This window comes from Petromyzon marinus, chromosome 22, assembly GCF_048934315.1.
Source record: "Petromyzon marinus isolate PM22_M1 ecotype Great Lakes invasive population chromosome 22, UKy_Petmar_22M1.pri1.0, whole genome shotgun sequence".
Classification (NCBI taxonomy): domain Eukaryota; kingdom Metazoa; phylum Chordata; class Hyperoartia; order Petromyzontiformes; family Petromyzontidae; genus Petromyzon; species Petromyzon marinus.
In genome coordinates this window covers 8,397,250-8,417,056 of record NC_133688.1, presented here as the reverse complement: position 1 = coordinate 8,417,056, position 19,807 = coordinate 8,397,250, and the positions used below count along the sequence as shown (strand labels likewise).

At 49.2% G+C, this 19,807-nt stretch overlaps 1 protein-coding gene across 3 annotated transcripts; it reads left to right on the top strand.

Annotated features, from left to right (window-relative positions):
* Window positions 1-2,143: 2,143 nt before the first annotated feature.
* Window positions 2,144-19,761, top strand: LOC142925628 (uncharacterized). Of its 3 annotated transcripts, none has more exons than XM_076068694.1 (5): window positions 2,144-2,398; window positions 3,644-3,808; window positions 8,128-8,275; window positions 9,673-9,801; window positions 14,567-16,781. In XM_076068694.1, exons 1-5 carry the CDS (start codon window positions 2,163-2,165, stop codon window positions 14,690-14,692), a joined length of 804 nt encoding a protein of 267 aa, XP_075924809.1. In that variant the 5' UTR covers window positions 2,144-2,162; the 3' UTR covers window positions 14,693-16,781. The 3 variants fall into 3 exon arrangements, with proteins under 3 accessions (XP_075924809.1, XP_075924810.1, XP_075924811.1); XM_076068695.1 differs by lacking the exon at window positions 14,567-16,781 and adding an exon at window positions 19,590-19,761 and having other exon boundaries at window positions 2,145-2,398; window positions 9,673-9,788; XM_076068696.1 differs by having other exon boundaries at window positions 2,152-2,398; window positions 9,673-9,788.
* The last annotated feature ends 46 nt before the right edge of the window (window positions 19,762-19,807 follow it).

Below are 19,807 nucleotides of genomic sequence, written 5' to 3'. Positions count from 1 at the left end.
TTTTGTCTATTTGTATGTTTATTTATGCCAATCTCACATCGTAAACAAATAAAAAAAACGCGAAAATATATAACAACACCTACAAATATAATGTCATACAAGAATATGCAAAAATAAGCTATTTTAAATAACGATGATTAGTGATTATCCGGCGTGTTTAAAAATGCGGCACCCATCCCCGCCGAAGTCGCCGGATAATTAATTGATGATCTCCTGTATTGTTATCGTTATCAGCAGCAGCAGCATGAAGACTAATCATGTTATCAGCAGCAGCATGAAGACTAATCATGTTATCAGCAGCAGAAACAGCTGATGGTGATGATGATCGTGCACTTCTCACATTGTGGCCATCTGAAAACGCATTTTTGCAGGCTCACTCTGAGAATTGGGTGTGGTAAGTGTTGCTGATGTATGTGTAGTGACAGACATGGGAAGGGAGGGTGCATTTGTGTGTGGGAAGTGATCACCTTGTGACACCTTGCGCAAAGCTGTCCGCAGCTGACTCTGCGCTCGCAACGTCACCGAGACGCGTTTCCCGTCCTGCACAATTATTGCGCATGACGGTGTCAACACGTTCAGGGGCTAGCTACACCCCAATGTCGAGTATCTGCTAGCCACGACGAGAGCCCTTCAGGACACCGAGGTTCCGTGTCGTTTTAGCACTCCTCCGGAAGGAGCACAGAGACAACAGTGGTTTGTTTTACTACAGCACGCTGGGAGGTGGGGTGGAGGAGCAGGTCTGTCGTGGACCCAGGACAATGGCAGTGGAAAGTAATTAAAATGATTTACGACGAAAAATAATTACCCTGTAATTAATATCGCGTAGCTCGGTGTGACCCCGCTGTGGGAAGTCGGATTGAATGATTGGGGTGGGCGGGGTGGTTCAGCGCAGCTACTCATTGTTTTTTTCGGTAATACTTTATCATGCGCAGCTGTTGATAAAGGGAGGCCGAGGTGCAGCGAGCCGCATGCGATGGCTCTCAGAAAGGCCACCTGAGAGCATCGATCTGTGTGCAAGGAAGGCCTCTTACATTCATTTCTTATCCAGCGGCGCACCCCTCTACCAACCCACCCCATCTACAGGCCGCTGTCGTTCCTGCAGCCTGTTGCGTCGGCAGTGGGGCTGCACAAGCACAGCATCACCAAAACACATCGACGCATTCGTCAATAACAGCGCTCCTTAAAAGGCGAATTATATATTTTAATATAGATAGGCGACGTGTCGGGCAATGACCCTTTTTGATAGCCGTGCAGGCGCCTTTGCCCGAAACGTCGCCAAGCTGTTGAATATTTCCCCACGAAGAATGCGATGTGCTGCCGTGGCCACGTTACAGCTGTGCCTCGTCCGCCCACTCTCAATCCACCGACGGTGAAAGGCTGCCGGCTAGCCCCACGTGTGGCCACGGAGGGGTTTTGGCCATACTTCACCGCGATGGTCAATGGGGCTTGGACGGTTGGTGAACACCGCGGGGAGGTGAGGGCAGGTCCGGCTCTGCCATTCCAGCCGTCGCCACCGATGGCCGGAACCGTGAGCCAGGAATCGAACTGGAACCACCGCTGTAGAACCCCACACCTCTGATCACCGTTGCATTCACTTAGAATCATAATAACGAAACGCACGCGGCTACCCAAAATGGTTTATTAGGTTCCCATATGCCACAGCGTGCACAATTACGCACGTGCGATGAATCACAGGTGAGCTCACCACCGCGCCTCCACCAGGGTTCATTGCCTTGCAGTTGGTGGCTGGTCATTCATTTCGCGCTGGCGCGAATTAAGAACACGTGTGGGGGTGTGTCCATGATGGGGGGGGGGTGTGTCCATGATGGGGGGGGGGTGTCCATGATGGGGGGGGGTGTCCATGATGGGGGGGGGTGTCCATGATGGGGGGGGTGTCCATGATGGGGGGGGTGTGTCCATGATGGGGGGGGTGTGTCCATGATGGGGGGGGGTGTCCATGATGGGGGGGGGTGTGTCCATGATGGGGGGTGTGTGTCCATGATGGGGGGGGGTGTGTCCATGATGGGGGGGTGTGTCCATGATGGGGGGGTGTGTCCATGATGGGGGGGGGTGTGTCCATCATGGAGAGGTGTGTCCATGATGGGGGGGGGGCGCCCTTGCCACCCTTGCCACATCAATTCCACAAAAACAAAACACCTGTCATGGGTGTGTCTTTAACCACTCCCGCCACCTCCACTCCCCCATCACTGACTAGGCAGTTGTGGAAGAGCGTGGAGAAGTGTCCGTGCAGCGGTGTGCTGACTACCGGCTCCGGTTTTGGTCGAGGAGTGATCCGAGTCGGTGGAGCGGCATCGTCTTCTCATCTGCCGCCAAACGCCGCTGTGCGACAACGAGCGGGCCCACCGCTCCACACGAAGCTTCCCCCCCCCCGCCCCAGGTATTCTCTGCCACGGTTACAACTCTCCCTTCTTTCTCTTTGCGAAGCGTGCATTTTGTTTGTTTGTTAAAGGGACGTCTGCACCGGTTTAAAACCTTCAGGTTAGCCTGCCTACGATCCAGCCTGGGTTTTAACTAGGCAGGATTTGTTGTTGAGGAGGTTAGGACACAAAAGTCCCATCGGTGAGCTCCTGCGGCAGGCGAGGCTACGTTGGCTGGGTCATGCCCAGCCATCCCATGCCCAAGCAGCTTGTTTGGCCGCATGCAGGGGGACTAAATGGTCGCGGCACGGGCTCGAGAAGAGGTGGAGCCGAGTGGACTTGCCAAAGACTGTAACCAGCGGCGTCAGATCGTGAAGGACGCTGCTGCTGCTGAAAAGTTGGAGGCAGTCGCCCTCCAGCAACGACGGAGGGCAGAGGGGGGGCGACGCTCACAACAACGAGCGGGGAGCGCCAGGCAGCCAAAACTCTGCAAGTTAGCACAGAGCTGGTGCCTCTGGCGGTCATCTCGGTCAACCAATGGCACCCGGGTCTGTCCCGTGACCTGCCGGCAGCGAGCCTTCGGCATTTCACGTGGCCTCAAGGGTGCACCTAGCCTGGCACGAGCGCCGTGGTGACGTTCCCGCCACGTACTGTCGAACGGCGGTTCACGGGCACGTGTTCGTGAGCACGTGTGCATGTTTGAACCGGTCCTGAGGCCTCGCCGAGCCACTCGCCAGCAGCACTTTCCCCAGCAGTCTGTTAAAGGAGGGTGGGGATCTCTGTCGATGTGCGTGAGTGGCGAGCGAACGGCACCCATGGTGACCAATACTGCATTCGAACCGGGCCTGGGTCCTCTCCTGGGTAGACTCGGCCTGAAGTCAGTCGGTGGAGTTGACTAGTGCCGTTAGATGCTGCTACGACGTTTCACTTCTACCACAGGGTGGCGATCTGCTCGTAACATAGCGCACGGACGAATCTCAACCACCACCAGGGCACTGGCTTCAACAAACTACAGCGGGTTCAACATTGGGCGTTTCATCAGCAGTCGGGGCTTGCTGTAACCAATGCTGGAGAACGCTGAAATGTGCGGAGTAAAAAAACCGCAGCTTTTGACATTCGGTGTCTCAAAGCAGTCGGGCTTTTGCTTGACTCGATGCCGGAGAGCTGCCGGGTCGACGAGCGCTGGCCAAGGGTCCCAGTTGAAGGTAAAAGACCCCCGCAAGCACCAAGTAGCGCCTGCCGCTCGCTCTATGCACCCCCTCCAGGCGCCCGTGCTGGCGGAGTCCTGGGCGGAGTGCGGCGCTGAGGCGCATGGAGGGCACCGCGGAAGCGGCTGCGCTGGAGGCGGGCGGAGGAGACGGCAACGACCCCCGCCGTCAGGGGGACTCCTCCTCGTCCAGGCGCAACACGGCCAACGAGAAGCGGAGGAGGTGCGGTGTGGCTCGTGCGTGAGTCGGTGCCAGGAATGCACCCCCCCCCCCATTTACGTCTTGCACCCCCCCCAGTTTAACTATTCGCTAAAGCGGCGTCGCTGATATTAACACCGCTACTACCCCCCACGTCGCCGACAGCGTCGACCGTCCGCCTATCAACCTTCACCCCCACCTGCCCGTCCTCACTGGGCGTCTGTCCCGCCCCCACCTGGGCGTCTGTCCCGCCCCCACCGGGCGTCTGTCCCGCCCCCACCTGGGCGTCTGTCCCGCCCCCACCTGGGCGTCTGTCCCGCCCCCACCTGGGCGTCTGTCCCGCCCCCACCTGGGCGTCTGTCCCGCCCCCACTGGGCGTCTGTCCCGCCCCCACCGGGCGTCTGTCCCGCCCCCACCTGGGCGTCTGTCCCGCCCCCACCTGGGCGTCTGTCCCGCCCCCACCTGGGCGTCTGTCCCGCCCCCACCTGGGCGTCTGTCCCGCCCCCACCTGGGCGTCTGTCCCGCCCCCACCTGGGCGTCTGTCCCGCCCCCGCTGGGCATCAGATTCCTCCTGCAGTCTAAATAAATATTCTGATAATTAAATTGCTTTGATTTTACGCTGTTTCGATATTCGTCGTCGCACCTGTTGGGAACGCATCGCCCGATGTAAGCCGGGGTATTGCTGTTACCAGTCACGGCGTCTGCAGTGACGGTCGAGTCGCCCTGTGCAGAGTACCGTACCCAGATGTGTTACTGTTAACTAAACTATATCAAGATAACGGGTAGGGAGGGACCTTACCAATACAAATCTGGCAGTTCACCAGCACTGATTAAAGGAATCCTGAGTCTGCTGGTGAGACACTGAATGTCAAAACCAGTACCAGAGTGTTTGTACATGATGAACTCATGCTGCTGAAATTGGGATGGTATAAAAACAAATACTTTATTTTTTGTGTTGGAGAGACAGATATGGGAAGGGGGGGGATGGTTTTGTCTTCTTAGACGGACGGGTGTGGTTATCCACGTTGGCCAGCACTGGAGGTAACGAGGGTGAATCGCACACATGTTGTCAAACGCTCTCCGTGGGCGTGAAGTTGCCATGACCTCCTCCTGACTTTCCAGAAGGTAGCAAACGCGTGGAATCCACCTGTGTCCCATCTGTGTGGGGGAACAGTTTCAGTTTAAATTTTCATTTATTTGGTATAGCCCTGTGAGCCATTCGGCTCTTGAATCGGGTGCAACTGCAACAAACAAAAAAATAAAGCATGGACAAGAAAACATCTTAAAGTGACTATGTGACTGCAAACAGAAAATCCAGGAAAAAACAGCAAAATATTCCTGAAAAGGCACTGTACACCAACGCTATGTGCAAAAATCCCAGTGGGATGCAAGTCAAACAACACCAACAACAACCACAAGACAACTTAGATTAAGGCCATCAGTCTAACTCCGTACTACAACAAACAAACATGGCCAAACCAAAAAACGTTTTCGAAATCACCAAAATAAAGCCATAAATGCAATGTAACAGTGATCATAGGGACTGTGACCGAATTTTTAACAATAAACTACATAAATAATATGTAACACCAAACCCTAGAGCCATAGCTGGCTGCATGAGTCACTACACAACAACAGGAGCATCAGTCAGCGTATCAAATTTTTCGATGCACCTTTAAGATCAGCACACTAATTTAAAATACAGATAATACTTTGCAGCGTCATCCGGAGCGAAACATTTTATTTTATTTTAGGCCACTGAATAGCAGTGGCAGCTAGGGGTGTACAACTCCTCTAGAGCAGTTTTGAGTGAAGATCTCATAGGTAGTGATTCAAGTTGCAGTCTATTGGCAATAGCATTCCAGACCCTGGGGGCATCAATAGCAAAGGCCCTTCCTCCAGTTTTTGTACGGCAATAGGGAATTTGAAGCTGGTAAATGAGCGAAGACCTGAGGTCAAATTTGTTTTTTGAAACAGAGAGGAGATCCAGCAGGTAGTCTGCGAATTTTTTTGCAAGTACATCGTGAATAAATAAGACCTGATGCACAAGCCTTTGAACATTAAGAGATGTTAAGTTTGACCCAATGTAGAGATCACAGTGGCGAGTCCTATATGGGCAGTTCAATGCATACAGAGTGTGTGTCCCTTCGCAACGCGCGGTGCTCCGATTTCTTCCCACATTTAATCACTCATTAGTTGGCCTCCAACAACTTGCTATATAGAGAACCGCAGAGCTTGGGCAATAATTGATGCCGGCTCGTCGTGTGGCTGCCTCTCCATTGCTTGTCTGTGGTTCCTGCTTGCGCCTCGAGTCGTTATCTGCAAGAGTGAGCGACTCCCGTGTGGCGGTGGCTGCGTGTGATGACGCGAGTATTGTAGTTTGATGCACGGGTCAAGGCCGCCTCGTTCGCCTCTTCAGCAGATCGCGCCCTGACTGCCCAGGTGCTGCGCCGTGCTTGCCTGCCTGCCCAGCCTCTCCCAGACATCTACCCTCCATTACTGCTCAGATTCACTCGCCAATCTCTTCCTGCACCAGTGGATCCCAACCTGTTGGTCCACAAGGTCCATGGAAAGGGGTCCACATAACTTTTTGCAGATTATTTCCGTTTTCTTCATAATCCCATATTTGTATTTACTGCCGATCGCACGCTTATTTAAATTCATATTCGTTGACTTATCAACACGGCAGCTGGATACTGGCTTGCCGCGCCTTTTGGAGTACGACAGTTTTACCTTTGACAAAAGTGTAACTGCTGCGTGGTGGGCACAAAGATTTATTGAGAGTTGGCACCGATCCGCGTGTCCAGAGGTTGAGAATCACTTCCCTATACAGCGCAGTCGGTTTCCTGCAGCCATGATATGCAACAGGCCAGGATTTTATTCATCCTTTGTCCATAGTGGAGGCATCTTAAGATGCGGATGTCTAATATGTGCCTCTGTGGCAATGAACACGAAATCGTGGACTTCAAAAGTTTCCATTGCTCCAGATATAAATTTGAAGGCCGTGGGTGGGTGGGTGAGTAGGTAAGCGAGGTGAGTGGGTGTATTTGAAATTCACCAGCTCTTGGTCAAAGCAATTTGACCGTTAAATTGCTTGGAACCGAATCTAACGGCTGCTCTTCATAGGTCGTACGAAATCATTGGAGACGTCTTGAGAGGCGCCTTCCCGTGGCATTCACAAACATATGGCGCGCGGCTCACCTTTAATGCAGTGGCTCTTAACCTTTCCTGCAGCCTTACACCCCTTTGGTTCTCAATGATTAACATGTACAATGTTAGTAACTACACCGGTTTGATGAAACACAGTTGTCGTACTTACGTGCCCTTTCTTAATTTGTGTTTTCGATGATTTACCTTTAAGAAAAATCTGGCCATGTCTCACCCCCAGAAAGGGCATCTCTCGCACCCCAGGTTAACACAACCACTGCCTCGGCCACACTTGATTGCTCCTTTGCAATTGAAACGCGGCCGCCTCTCGCAAGCTGCTTCTGCTGCACTGTTCCTTTCATCCCCCGCAGCATCCCGTTTGACTCGCGGCATCCGCCCGACGGTGCCCCAGTCTGCTGCAGCCGTCCTTGTGTCAAAAGCAGTCTACCTAGCAAACACCGCCCAGCCGGTCATGGCTGTCCCCTCGCCCCCCACATCTTACTATCATTATTACGCTTGTTTTGGCAGGAATGCCTCCCCGAGTCTCGTGACTTTGTTCTGGAGGGTCCTGCCAAGTTTGTTGCAGTGATGCTTGCTATGCTTATTCCAGTTGAGTAATTTGCAGGCAATTTTTAAAATTTGACAAGTACGGACCGTAACGCCGACACACAGCGGTCTAATCTTTGAAATGACGTCACGCGATTTTTTTTACTCCCACTGTGAAGCAGACGGAAAGTAATACTTTACGGTGAATAAACCGGTAATTATTGACTTTTTATTTGATGAGATAAGACCCTCCGAGCTCTATAGCTCTTTTCCAGCAGCGACCTGGCCAAACATTATAGCTCAACGGAAGTGGCTTATCATGTGGAAATTGATTGCCGCCAAATACTATAAATGCATGTTTCTAATGTGGGGGGAAAAACTGGAGGACCCTGAGAAAAATCCACACAAACTCTAAATATACAAGAGATCTCAGGGTAGTATATCGAACCCACGACCTCCTGCATATCGCAGGCGAGGTAGTTAACATCTCGCCACTGTGGCGCCCCAAAAACTAGGACGGCCCCTGGGATCGAACGGTGAACATCTGCAGCAGGCAGCGAGCAGTGCTGCGAAGTCGCAGTGCCGCGTCACCGTCCAGTCGGTTGTGCGCGTGAAGCCATTCATCCAGCCGCGTGTTCCCCACTTTGCAGAGAGCGGATTAACGAGAGCTGCATCGAGCTGCAAAGGCTCCTTCCCGCCTGCAGGGACCTCAGGAGCGACCGCATTTGCATCCTGGAGATGGCCACGGACCTCATCGCCTACACCAAGCGCATTCTGCCGGCAGAGACGCTCTGCCAGGTGCGCTTCGTCTGGTCATTGTCACATTCTCAGTTGTTGCCCAGATTGAGCTTCATTTGTTGTAGTTTTGCCATCTGTGTACATTTAAATTGGTCTGGATTTTAAAAAACCCACAAATGTGCGCAATACTTTTGTTTGGTGGAAATGAAGGCGGCGTTTGATGGACCAAGTAAGAATTGGCTTTACCTTTCATGGCAATAAAACAGGTGTTAAACCAAATAGATACCTTTTTGCAAGGCATGATCATCTCTATGACCCTTGGGGAAATACAATTTTAAACTCAACTCAAACAACTACAAAATGGGACCTTTTTTCCAGTTTAAAATGATGAAATACATAAGAATAGGCTTTAACTTTTCCGCCAATAAAACAGGCATGAAAATGTTCAAACACAAAATAGATTTATTAGCAGCAAGGGTAAAATCTACTCTTTTTTCATTATTTTTATACTGCCAAAAAGGTCCCATCGATATAATTGCTCAAAGCAAGATATTAATGCTTTGATACTCGCATTGCCTTTCTACTGATCAAGGGTCATAGAGATGATCATTCATGGCAGTGTATTTTAATACATAATAAAAGCCGAATTGGTTTCCTGCTCAAATAAACATTGAGGCACTAGTGCGCATGTCCTGTTTACAGCACAGAGGCAGTGGTGGAAATTCCACATTCTTATGGCGGGGATAGGTCTCACCCAAGGATACAGGTATCATAAGTAACAAATAAATGAAATAGTAACTTATGTGCTGTCAGGGAGTCCGGTTTGGTTGGGATTGACGAGTTATTCCGCCTAAAAATGTCTTTCAGACGGCATTTCCTATTTTACCCCAGAGACACTTGCCAAACTGCACCCTCGTCCTCCCTGATTTAAAGCGCCTTGAGAGTTTATGAAAGGCGCTAAATAAGCTGTGATTATTATTATTACTACTACTACTATTTGTAATCTCCACAACGACGCTGATTATTTTGTGTTGTAACAATATATAGATTGGTTGAAAAGCAGTTTTCAGTTTAAAAATTCACTCATGAATCTTGCAATGATGTTTTCTTTTCTTCTACACAATCAGATAATTACGAAGTGATTGGCCTATTAGGGCGTTCAGTAACTTTGATCGGATTAGATATTTACGTGGCCTGATTTATTTAATCCAAATTCAGTTTTGGCTGTCAATATCGACTGATCCCAACCATCAATGTCTGACTATATTTTGGGTCTTAGCCTATAAAGTTCATGTGACGTGGAATAAATAAACATTTTTTTTTAAATGTGATCGCATGACATGGACCAGGTTTAATTTATAATCACCCGTATATACGATATTGTGTGAGATTAATTTGATATATAACAGTACACGTCAGTCGTCTTCGTGACATGTGCTGTCCCCACGCCCTCGCAGGCTCTGTCATCGACTGCGGCCAACGGCAGCGGGGGGTTACCGCAAGCCGCCACGCCGAAGAGCGACTGTGCCCATCGCCCTGCAGCTGCGAGCGAAGACCACCGTGCTGATCCCGGGTACGCTATGGTGGTGAGATGTTTAACTGCCTCACCTGGCATGCAAAAGGTCGTGGGTTCAATCCCGACCCAGATGCCTGCTGTATATGTTAAGTTTACATGTCTCTCTCCCCGTGGTCGTGTGGATTTTTCTCCAGTTCCTCCGGGTTTTTCCTCCGCATTTAGAATCAACATCACGTGTTTTTAGAGTATTTGGCTGCGATACAATTTCCACGTGATAAACCACTTCGTTGAGCTATCATTTGTGATGGCCAGGTCGCTTCTGAGCAAGAGCTGTATAGCTCAGTGGGCCTTACCTGGTAAAAACAAAAAAAGTTTGTAGTTTTATTATAGCGTGCAACGCGTTCCCCCCCGATGGCTTCCATCACTGCCGTTAACGCGCACAGTGGGCTGCCCCTTAGCAGTTGGTGTTCAAACGCATGTTGGCAAAACCTCGCCGTTGGATGTCGCCTCAATGATAATAATAATGGCATTGTATATAGCGCCGCTCTCGCTAATTGCTTCCCACAATGCTGCGCGTGAATTATATGTTGGGGCCAAATGCTATTTATAACAATTACGAGGGAATGAAAACCCTCAAATGTTTTTTATAAGCAAATCAAGAAATGGCACCTGAAACAAAAGGCACAACACAAAAGTTATCATAACAATAAAATAATAATTCCTGTTAAACGTTTTTTGTTTGTTAAGCACCTGGGTAATGGATCACGATCTTACATCAGGTGCCGTAGAAGTTTTATTATTATCACCAAAACCTTGCCAGGACGATTTTCTTCCAGCCGCCTGTGAATAATAATAACAGCTGGTGAGCAGATGATGGGAATGACAAACCAAGTATTCTTTTACTATTTCAATTTTTTGTTTTACCAGGTAAGGCCCACTGAGCTATTTTTTAGAAGCGACCTGACCACAAATGATAGCTCAACGAAGTGGCTTGTCACGGGGAAATTTATAGCAGCCAAATACTACTCTAAACGCGTGTTTATGTGCAGCATCCAGGGGAAACCGAATTCACGATCGAAATGATCACTGAACTCATTTCACTTCGCAATAGTTTATTGATCTCTGATAGCTCTGAAACAGTTGTGGAAATCTCATGGAATTATAAAGCCCGACTCTTTGTGAGCCATTCAGATCCCCGATTCATCCTCGTAACCAGTGAGTGAGCTGCTCGTGCCCGTACCTCGTTTGTTTCTGTACGAGAGGGAGAAACTGGGGAAAATGCTCTGATAAAATTTTATTTCATTGTTGAATCAAGCGCTTTAGAGGCAAGGGCTTGCGAATAATCCAAATAGATGGAAATTCCCAGAGCCGCTCAGCCGTGCGATGACCGCGGCAGTGTGGGTCGACGGCCGTGGCCCTGTACGTACGTGGCGCCTTCGTTTCATTTCCAATTCCAAGTGTCGCCATCGGTGTAATACCGCGAGATGAAGAATCAAGTCGCAAATATAATAGCGGAGCGATGCATTCCGTGTGTCGGAGAGAGTGTCCCTGAAATGTCCTTCAAATGGCCTTTTAATCGTGATTTTGTTACGGAGCTGGGATTTAGCCAAATCAAGCGGAATACCAAATGTAATGGTGAGGGGGCGCGTTGTAGTGCAGTCATTGTGGACCGGGCTGAGGCCATCAGCTCGCTACAATTGAGAACCTGGTTTATGATTAAACACATTTATTTGGTGATACGGTACTGGGTTGGCAGTGGGCACACTTTTCATGAAGGACCAAAACGTCGTCTATTACATCCATGGGACCTTTATTCCAGTATCCAAATAGATGGACTCCGTTTGTCGTTACCTCGTCTACCACTGGTAGTGAGACAAGGTCGTAAATAATGTTGTCTCTGGTGTCGGCCAATCGGTTTCAAAGACAATGCGTATATTATCAGATCATGTGTTTTTGCATATTTTTCTACCAGTACATATGGTTAATGCAGACTTGATGCCTTGAAAAAGGTATCAATTTGTTGTTTGAAGGTCTTAACACATCCTGTTTTATTGCCAGAAAGGGTCCCCTATTATGTAAATGTTTGTCCTGAAAATGTCAGTGTTCTTGAGGAATGTGAGTTTTTGTTGAATCGTGGGTGGCTGCCTGAATTCGATCTCAGGATCTCGGTGGTTGCAAGCTCCGTGTCGTGACCTCTGGGTCACATCTGGCACCTCGGGGATTTTGGGCTTTACTACCCAACTATGCACGTGGCTTTTCTCCGCGTTCTCCAGTTCCCTTCCACATGCAAATTTATCATTGCAAGGAGTTTTCTGTGACATTTTGCTTCTTAAACTGCTTCAGCGGCAGCAGTAGCGACAGCCTCAATGATCGTCCTCAACGTTTTCATCGGCAATATCAGCAGCAGCGTCATCTTCACAATCGGCAGAAGCGGCATCATCGTCGGCAGCCGCTGCTCTGATCCTCTTCACGAGAGTTGTGGCGCAAGTGGCACCACGGTGGTGAGATGTTAACTACCTCGCCTGGTACACAGGAGGTCGTGGGTTCGATCTCGACCCTGACGCCTGCTGCTGTAGATTTAAAGTTTGCGTGTTCTCGCTGTGGTCGCGTGGGTTTCTGTCCGGTGCCGGCGTGGCGTGCCATCACGTGGCGTGCCATCACGTGGCGTGCCATCGCGTGGCGCGCCATCGCGTGGCGCGCTACCACGTGGCGCGCTACCACGTGGCGCACTACCACGTGGTAGCGCTACCTCTTTCACCACTGCCCACACGGCAACGGCAATCCTCCAATTTACAGTGTGCGCAGTCCTAAATACAGTGGCGAGATGTTATCTCCCTCACCCGGTATACAGGTCGTGGCTTTGATCGTGATCCTGGCGCCTGCTGTGTATTTGGATATTTGGAGTTTGCGTGTCTCCCCGTGGTCGTGGATTTTTTTTCTTCGGATTCTCCGGTTTTTCCCTCCACATTTTTGAAAACATGCGTTTAGAGTATTTGGCTGCTATAAAGGAACCTTATGGCGGGACCCCAGGGTCCCGAATAAACGGAAGTCAAAATCGTAATTAATTAACTTTTGGTGACTCCGTCCCACCGCACACGTAAACGCCGCGACCCACCTGCCGCGGATCACTCTGTCGTCATGTCCAAGCGCAGCGTGGACGAATGCGCAGAAGAAACAAAACTTTGATTAGCGCATCGTGTAGAGCTCGTCAAGAGGACCGAATTGCCGTATCGTTCGCCTTCAATAGACATAAAATGACGTCGCAACGCACTTTGTGTGGGAGCCGGGGGCTTATGGGACCCCGGGGTCCCGCCATAAGGTTCAAATGTCCACGTGATAAGCCACTTTGTTGAGCTATCATTTGTGGCCAGGTCGCTTCTGAAAAAAAACCCCTGTATAGCTCAGTGGGCCTTAGTTGGTAATATATATTTTTAATAGTTTATAGTTAAATTAATGGGTTTGACTGTTGCAAAAAATTTGCAATTGTTCGAGTGTTTCTGTATTGCATTACGTATCGTTAATTGTGTGTTTCTTGTGTGGCTGATTTGTACGTTACCTTGAGATGCCATGGCATTTTAAATGCTTTTAAAATTGAAATAATTGTTCTACAACACGTGGTTCCGTTTTGAGAGCGTGTACGTTAATTGCACGCCACTGATGTTGGAATGCGCGGCTATCGTGGGCCCTGCACGCTGGACTTGCAGGGCAGGGCGCCGGGGCAGCTCGCCTCCCAGAGCGCCGGCAGCAGCAACTGAATCGCCGGTTTTATTAAATGCCCTCCCAAGCCTCTGTCCAGCCGGCAGCATAAACAGACACAGACGTGGAGATTTGATTTTAAGCCGGAAGAACCCGATGAGCTGTGAAGCTCTAATAATTTACGTACGCCGGTGTCCAGCCAGGCTGGGGTCGACGATGACGGAAACTTACAGAGGAGGCCACGTGGGGAGATCATAAACGCAAGCATGCATCGTAAACTCAATCACCACGCATAAACTCAACCGTACGTCACACGCTCAATAGGACGTAAACTCAATAACGGTGAATACTCAATCGTGCGTAAACTCAACCCTACATATACTCGTACAAACGGACACAATAAGAACGGAAAAAAACCCAGCAGCAGTTAAAAAAATTACAAAGCAAATTCAGGTTTATCAAGTGGCAGTGAAGGATGCGTCTGTAGCGAACACAAGGCGCGAGTCGAAGCGACGCCTTCCTCGACGGTGGAGTGCCCACGGTTGGTCGGTCGGCGGGTCGAGTGCGGTGGAGTTCCAAGACGCCTGGGCGATGTTGGGGTCGACCACTCCGTACAAGCGAGCTCATTCTCGCAGAGGCCCTTCCGCCAGCAGTGGAGTGAGCGAGCCATTGCAAGGCCGCAACTTTACATTTATTTTGTTTCGCAATCCGTTTTCCCGATAGCGCCACGTGTTTTCGTGACACGAGTTGGGTATACCGCGATGAATGTGTCCAGGGGGACGCATTCTTTACGACGCGATCGAGCGAGCGGAACGACATCGCGCGAGTAGCAATAAGCGGTTGTACGGCTGCCTCGGCGTAGCGTCACACAGAGCGGGATGCTGCTGGATGCCATCCACACGCCTTGGTCTTTGTTCAGCCTGCGTACGCATCTCACGTGTTTATCGTGGACTGTGCTTAATCCTACATTCTTCAGGAACGCAACTACCGCGTTATAAGAGAACAGACTGCATTTGTGTAACGGTGAAACGTGGGTTGTGTGGAAACAAATTACTGTGCGATGTTTGACGCGTGGTATGTATTCTCGAAACGCACGTGTTCACGTTTCATCCGCCTTCCCTCGCCACTGAAATGTGCAGGAATCCCTTTGCCAAGCAAGCGGACGAGGAGGGCTCATAGGGGTCGTCTCGTGCCACCGCCGGCGACGGCCCAACGGAAACCCACAACCGGTGGACCCCACACGTGGCGCAGTGGCCGCGATGTAAATGGCGAGGTCCTGGCGTGAAACGTCGCTGATTCCTGCAGCCCATGTTCACCTCACTCGCTCGCAACCCGCACGCCGACACAAACCTCACACTCGCGCCCTCTCGCCCGCAACAATCGCCGTTCGCCACTAGGTGGCAGTGATGTCGCACACAGAACCCATAATATAGTTGTTTTGTGTGTGTGTTAGATCGGGTATATGTGTCGTTAAACCCGTCACCACCCGATACAGCCAACTAGTAAGGGTTGTCACGTAAACAGAACGTGACAATTCGTCACTAGTACAGCACACCGGTGTGTTGGAGAGCCAAGCCACAATATTTACAATCTGAATTCGACGTTTCGCCAGTAATTACAACCAGCTTCATCAGGCGACAGCCAGATTTGTGGAGAAATCCTCCTGTTTGGTTCCTTAAATAGAGGGGTAGATGTGATGCCGTCACTTGTGAACCCTTTGGGATTTGCTCTCCAACACACCGGTGTGCTGTACTAGTAACGAATTGGCACGTTGTTTTACGTGACAAACCTTACTAATTGGCTGTGTCGGGTAGTGGTAGGTTCAATACATTCATGTTTACGCTATCTAACCCAAAAAACCTATTATGGATATCGGTCGCGAAAGCCCACGTGTTAAACTGACGGACCCCACTTGCGTAGAGCCTCAACAGACTTTTGGGGCAAGTGCTGTTAGCGAGCACCTGTGACAGCCAGCACGGCACATGAGTGGGTGGCAAGCGCCACGCCAGGCCGCCTTTGTCTCCCTTGAGGCCGAGTCGACCTCGGGGAAGCTCATGACCCATTGAAATTATCAACTCTGGTGTTGGGTGGAAGCGGGAAGCAAACTCGGTTGCCCTTCTTTGTAGTGCAGCACACACACACCCTCTCATCCATACAGCGACCCTCACCCTGACAATCTCAAACACTCCCTTTCACCCATGCACTGACGTTCACATTCGTGCGCACACACTACACTCGACTGGCACAATTACCGCAATTTCTCATCTCCCTAAACACCGTAGCATAGGAGCCGTTCGGAAGAGTGGCGGTCCACCTCGTGCTGTGGCAAGTCCCGTTACGGCCACATCCACACCGCTGAGAGCATCGATTGAACGTACAATGAAAACAGTTATTTCCACACCATGTTTGTACGACTAACCTTTAAGTATTGTATCTTTTTGTGAATTCTCCGAGTGCATAATAATTTGCCAAATAAGTCGAAACTCATTTGAAATTGAGTAATGCTGTGCATATCGGTTAAGCCATTCCTTTACTGTGGAGTGACCAAGGTTCATGGTCACACCCTGACACGATTTGATTTATTGTATATTACTCTTTGGTTCTGTCGGGAAAGTCTCACGTAGGTGGCAAAATAAAACAATATAAATCACGACGTTTCGATCGCAACACAAGCGGTTGTCCTCAGGCGGAAAAAAAAATCCAGCAGTGGAACTGCTGAAGCAGATGATTGAATATTGTTTAAAGAAGTAAAACAAAGTCTCGTCCATCCTGGCGTCATGGTCCAAACTTTTAAAATTGCGAAATTCCCCGCCAATTACTCGGTTGGGATTATAGTAACTAAAGACAAAGATCCCCCGTGTAGCCTGAACTGACTGTAGGGGCAAGTGCTGTTCGCGAGCATCTAATGAAGGCCGGCACGGCTCACGAGTGGATGGCTGGCCAACACCACGCCAGACCGCCGTTGTCTCCCCAGTGGCGATGTTTACACACCGCACCAGCTACTCATCTGAGCCCGAGTCGACCTAGGGGAGGTGGCCCAGGATCGGTTCAGGTAATCGTCACTGGTGTTGGCCGTGAGCGGGATTCGAACTCTGGTTACGAGACTCGGTAGTACGTTCCTGGGCAAACGAGATCAATAATCAAAACATTGCAAACGTCCGCTATTGAAACGGTTTTTGTACTTCGTAGGTTTTTTTGTACTATACTTGCAATTATGAAATGTGTTTACCTTGAAGCTTTATAAAGCCGCCGTTAGTGGTATATCAAGTTTGTTTTTCATTTGCAGTCTCGGCGTGCCCATGTGCTCGCATGCATACAAAGTTTCAATGCGATAATAAACACTTCCAGTATTCAGTGAGACGCATGACTTTCATCTATTTCCCATTTACACCGAGTGGCATACAGAGTTGCTCGCCCAACATTAACAACGGACTGCATGGCCACGGTGGAGCGCAATTTGTAACTCGCATGTCCAGGTGCCAGATTTCAGGCCCGCATCTCCTTCAGTAATGGAACATTAAAGACCAGCCGCAGCAGTGCGATTGTGGCCATGCAAACCAAACTTTGGACCATAAAAGTAATCCACTGTGGTCTGCACTCCTTGAACAGAGTAGGAAAAGCAAAACAACACAAACTGTCATCAAGCCCTCGGATTGCGAGCAGCAGACCCCGGCATTTAGCTGCTAAACATTTTGCCACGCATAATAGTTTTTGGCCACACTGGAATGAATCTCGATGGTGCACCAAACAACCTTTTAAGTTTATTTTAAACAGGTGAGAAGTCGAGAGCCGACGATAGGTTCATTTGCGAGTGACCTGGGGCATCAGTCTGCTGTGAGTAGGGAGCGATGTGCGAGTGTGCGCAGTAGGGGGCACGCATGGTGCATTGGTCGGTCATCTCAGTGAACCCATGGCACCTGGGCAGTGCCGGAACAGGTCCCTGCAGGGTGGGCTGGTAGGAACATTGGAATTTTTCACTTCGTTAAAAGTATTGAAAGGGGACGGACGGACACATTAATCTATTGCAGGCTGGTACACTCAGTTTACAACTTCGTTCCTACCAGTATTATCCAAGTACTGTAACTACAAATGCTTCGGGCCCCGCACTTTCAAGGGCCACGCGCTAAATGCTTTCAAACGATCAATTCCGGTTCAGTGATTCTGCACTTGCTCTTACTATAGTACTATACCGCCTTCAACTTTTATGAACGACTGGGTGTTTAAGGTTAGCGATTTGCCGTATTATCTGGCTGTATAGCAAATGAAAACATAATTACTTTACTATGCAAGTTAAACATTTGTGTTTTAATATTGATGTTTTAATTGCGGGCCCCATTTAACGTATGCTACAGGCCCAGCACTCGCTGAGTATGTCCTGTGACCTTCCAGCGGGCGTGCGACACTTCACGTGGCCTTAACGTGCACATAGCCTGGCACAAGTGCCGTGGTGACGTTATTATTACTTAGTGGCGACTGGCGGTTGTTGTGCATTATTTCAATTTAGTAATTTGTGGCGTCGTTTTCGAAACGTGGCAATTTTGCACTCCCACCCCGAGGCCGGCACACAAAGGCTTACTCTTGCGAATGACGGCAGAGGGTCTTTAGTGTCCCCTGGGGGAGTGGACGGCCCAGATAGTCGTGGGGTTTATTGACCCTCTCCATGAGATAAGGGTCCCACTCGGTTTGACTCTCAACTTGGTAACGCATAGCACAAACTCATAATGAACGTCATTGTGATGGCTGATGAGTTGTGTAAAACGTACTTGTATATATTGTTGTATGCCGAGGGACAGATTTTGGATGTAAGGAGGCGTATTGTCCACTCTGTCGTTATTAAGAAGTTTCATTGCGCTAGACAGCCACGTGGTCAGCCCAGCAGGTTGTCACAGACTTTGGTTTCGTGTCTCCTTTGCAAGCATCCAAAATAATGTTTTACCCTTTCTGGCAATAAAACAGGCGTTAAGATATTCACACACCAAATAGATACCTGGTGTAGGCCAATCAGTTTGGAAGATAATGCTTATATTACAAGGCCGTAATTATAATAATCTCCATATATATAAAAGGCAAAGTTGTGAATGTGTGTCTGTTTAAAATGTTTAGCGTACTTGCCGACATGCAACAAACTGCAAATTTTCCATGTGGGTACTTTCCAGACTGTACACCATGCAAACATAAAACACTTTTTTTTAGGGGGGGAGCTCAATAATGCATATTTTTTTGCACGGCAAGTGAGCTGTGACGTCACGTCTGTCACGTGACCCGCGCACGTGGAAGTGTAACGCATTGTAGTGTAGTAGTTAGCGCGCTGTCTGTGTGTGTGTCTGTCTGTGTGTGGAGGGAGTGGCAGTGTAGTGGTTAGCGTTACACTGCGCTACGAACCCGGCGACCCGAGTTCGATTCCCGCTCACGGCCACCACCGGTGACGATTATTTTAACCAGTCCTGGGCCTCCCCTAGGTCGACTCAGCCTCAAACGAGTAACTGTTGTGGTGTGAACATCGCCACTGGGGAGACAAAGGCGGCCGGGTGTGGTGAATCCAAGTCCCGGGCGAAGCCGGGTAATACAGCTCGTTATAATATATATTGGGGGGGACACATCCCCAATGTATATTATAACGAGCTGTACTACCCGGACACATCCCCCCCCCCCCCCCAATATTCAAATATGCTCAAAATGTCCCTCCCAGTATATTGCTATAAAATAGATTTCTGTTTATATGATTGTGGTTATACTTTATAAATCCCTAATCTCTTCCATTACATATAATTAAACAATAAAATGTAAAAAAAAGAATAAAACAGAGCAATGTAATAATATACACTATTAGACATTGTATAAAATAAATAAAAAAGTCAATCCCATTATATTTTAGGCAGGAAATTCGTTTTCAAATTTATGTTTTTCTAGGGGGGGGGGACCCCCTAAAGGATTTGGTCCCCCCCCATGTTAATCCCATGGCTACAGCCTTGCTATATTATCAGAGCGTGTTTGCATATTTTTGCCTTGAAAAGAAGACTTGATGCCTTGAAAAAAGGTTTATATTTGGTGTTTAAACATCTTAAAACCTTCCGTTTTCTTGCCAGAAAGGGTAAAACCTATTCTGGTTTTTAATCATTTTGTTTCGTCTCTGTCCACCTGCGTGTTTTTTTTTCTTCCCAGGGTCACTTCTCGCACGGGAGACATCCTCGGTCGAGGAGTGTTCACGAGTCTCACCACCGCGCCCTCCTGACATCGCCTTCAGTGATTCGGGGCGACATTCATAGTTTTTACATCCATTCTTTCGTGCGATTCTGCCGAAAGTTGATTATAATAAATTATTATTCCACAAAAGTTATCCCTTCAAACATTTTCTGACGTTTGTTGGTCCCATTCGCCAG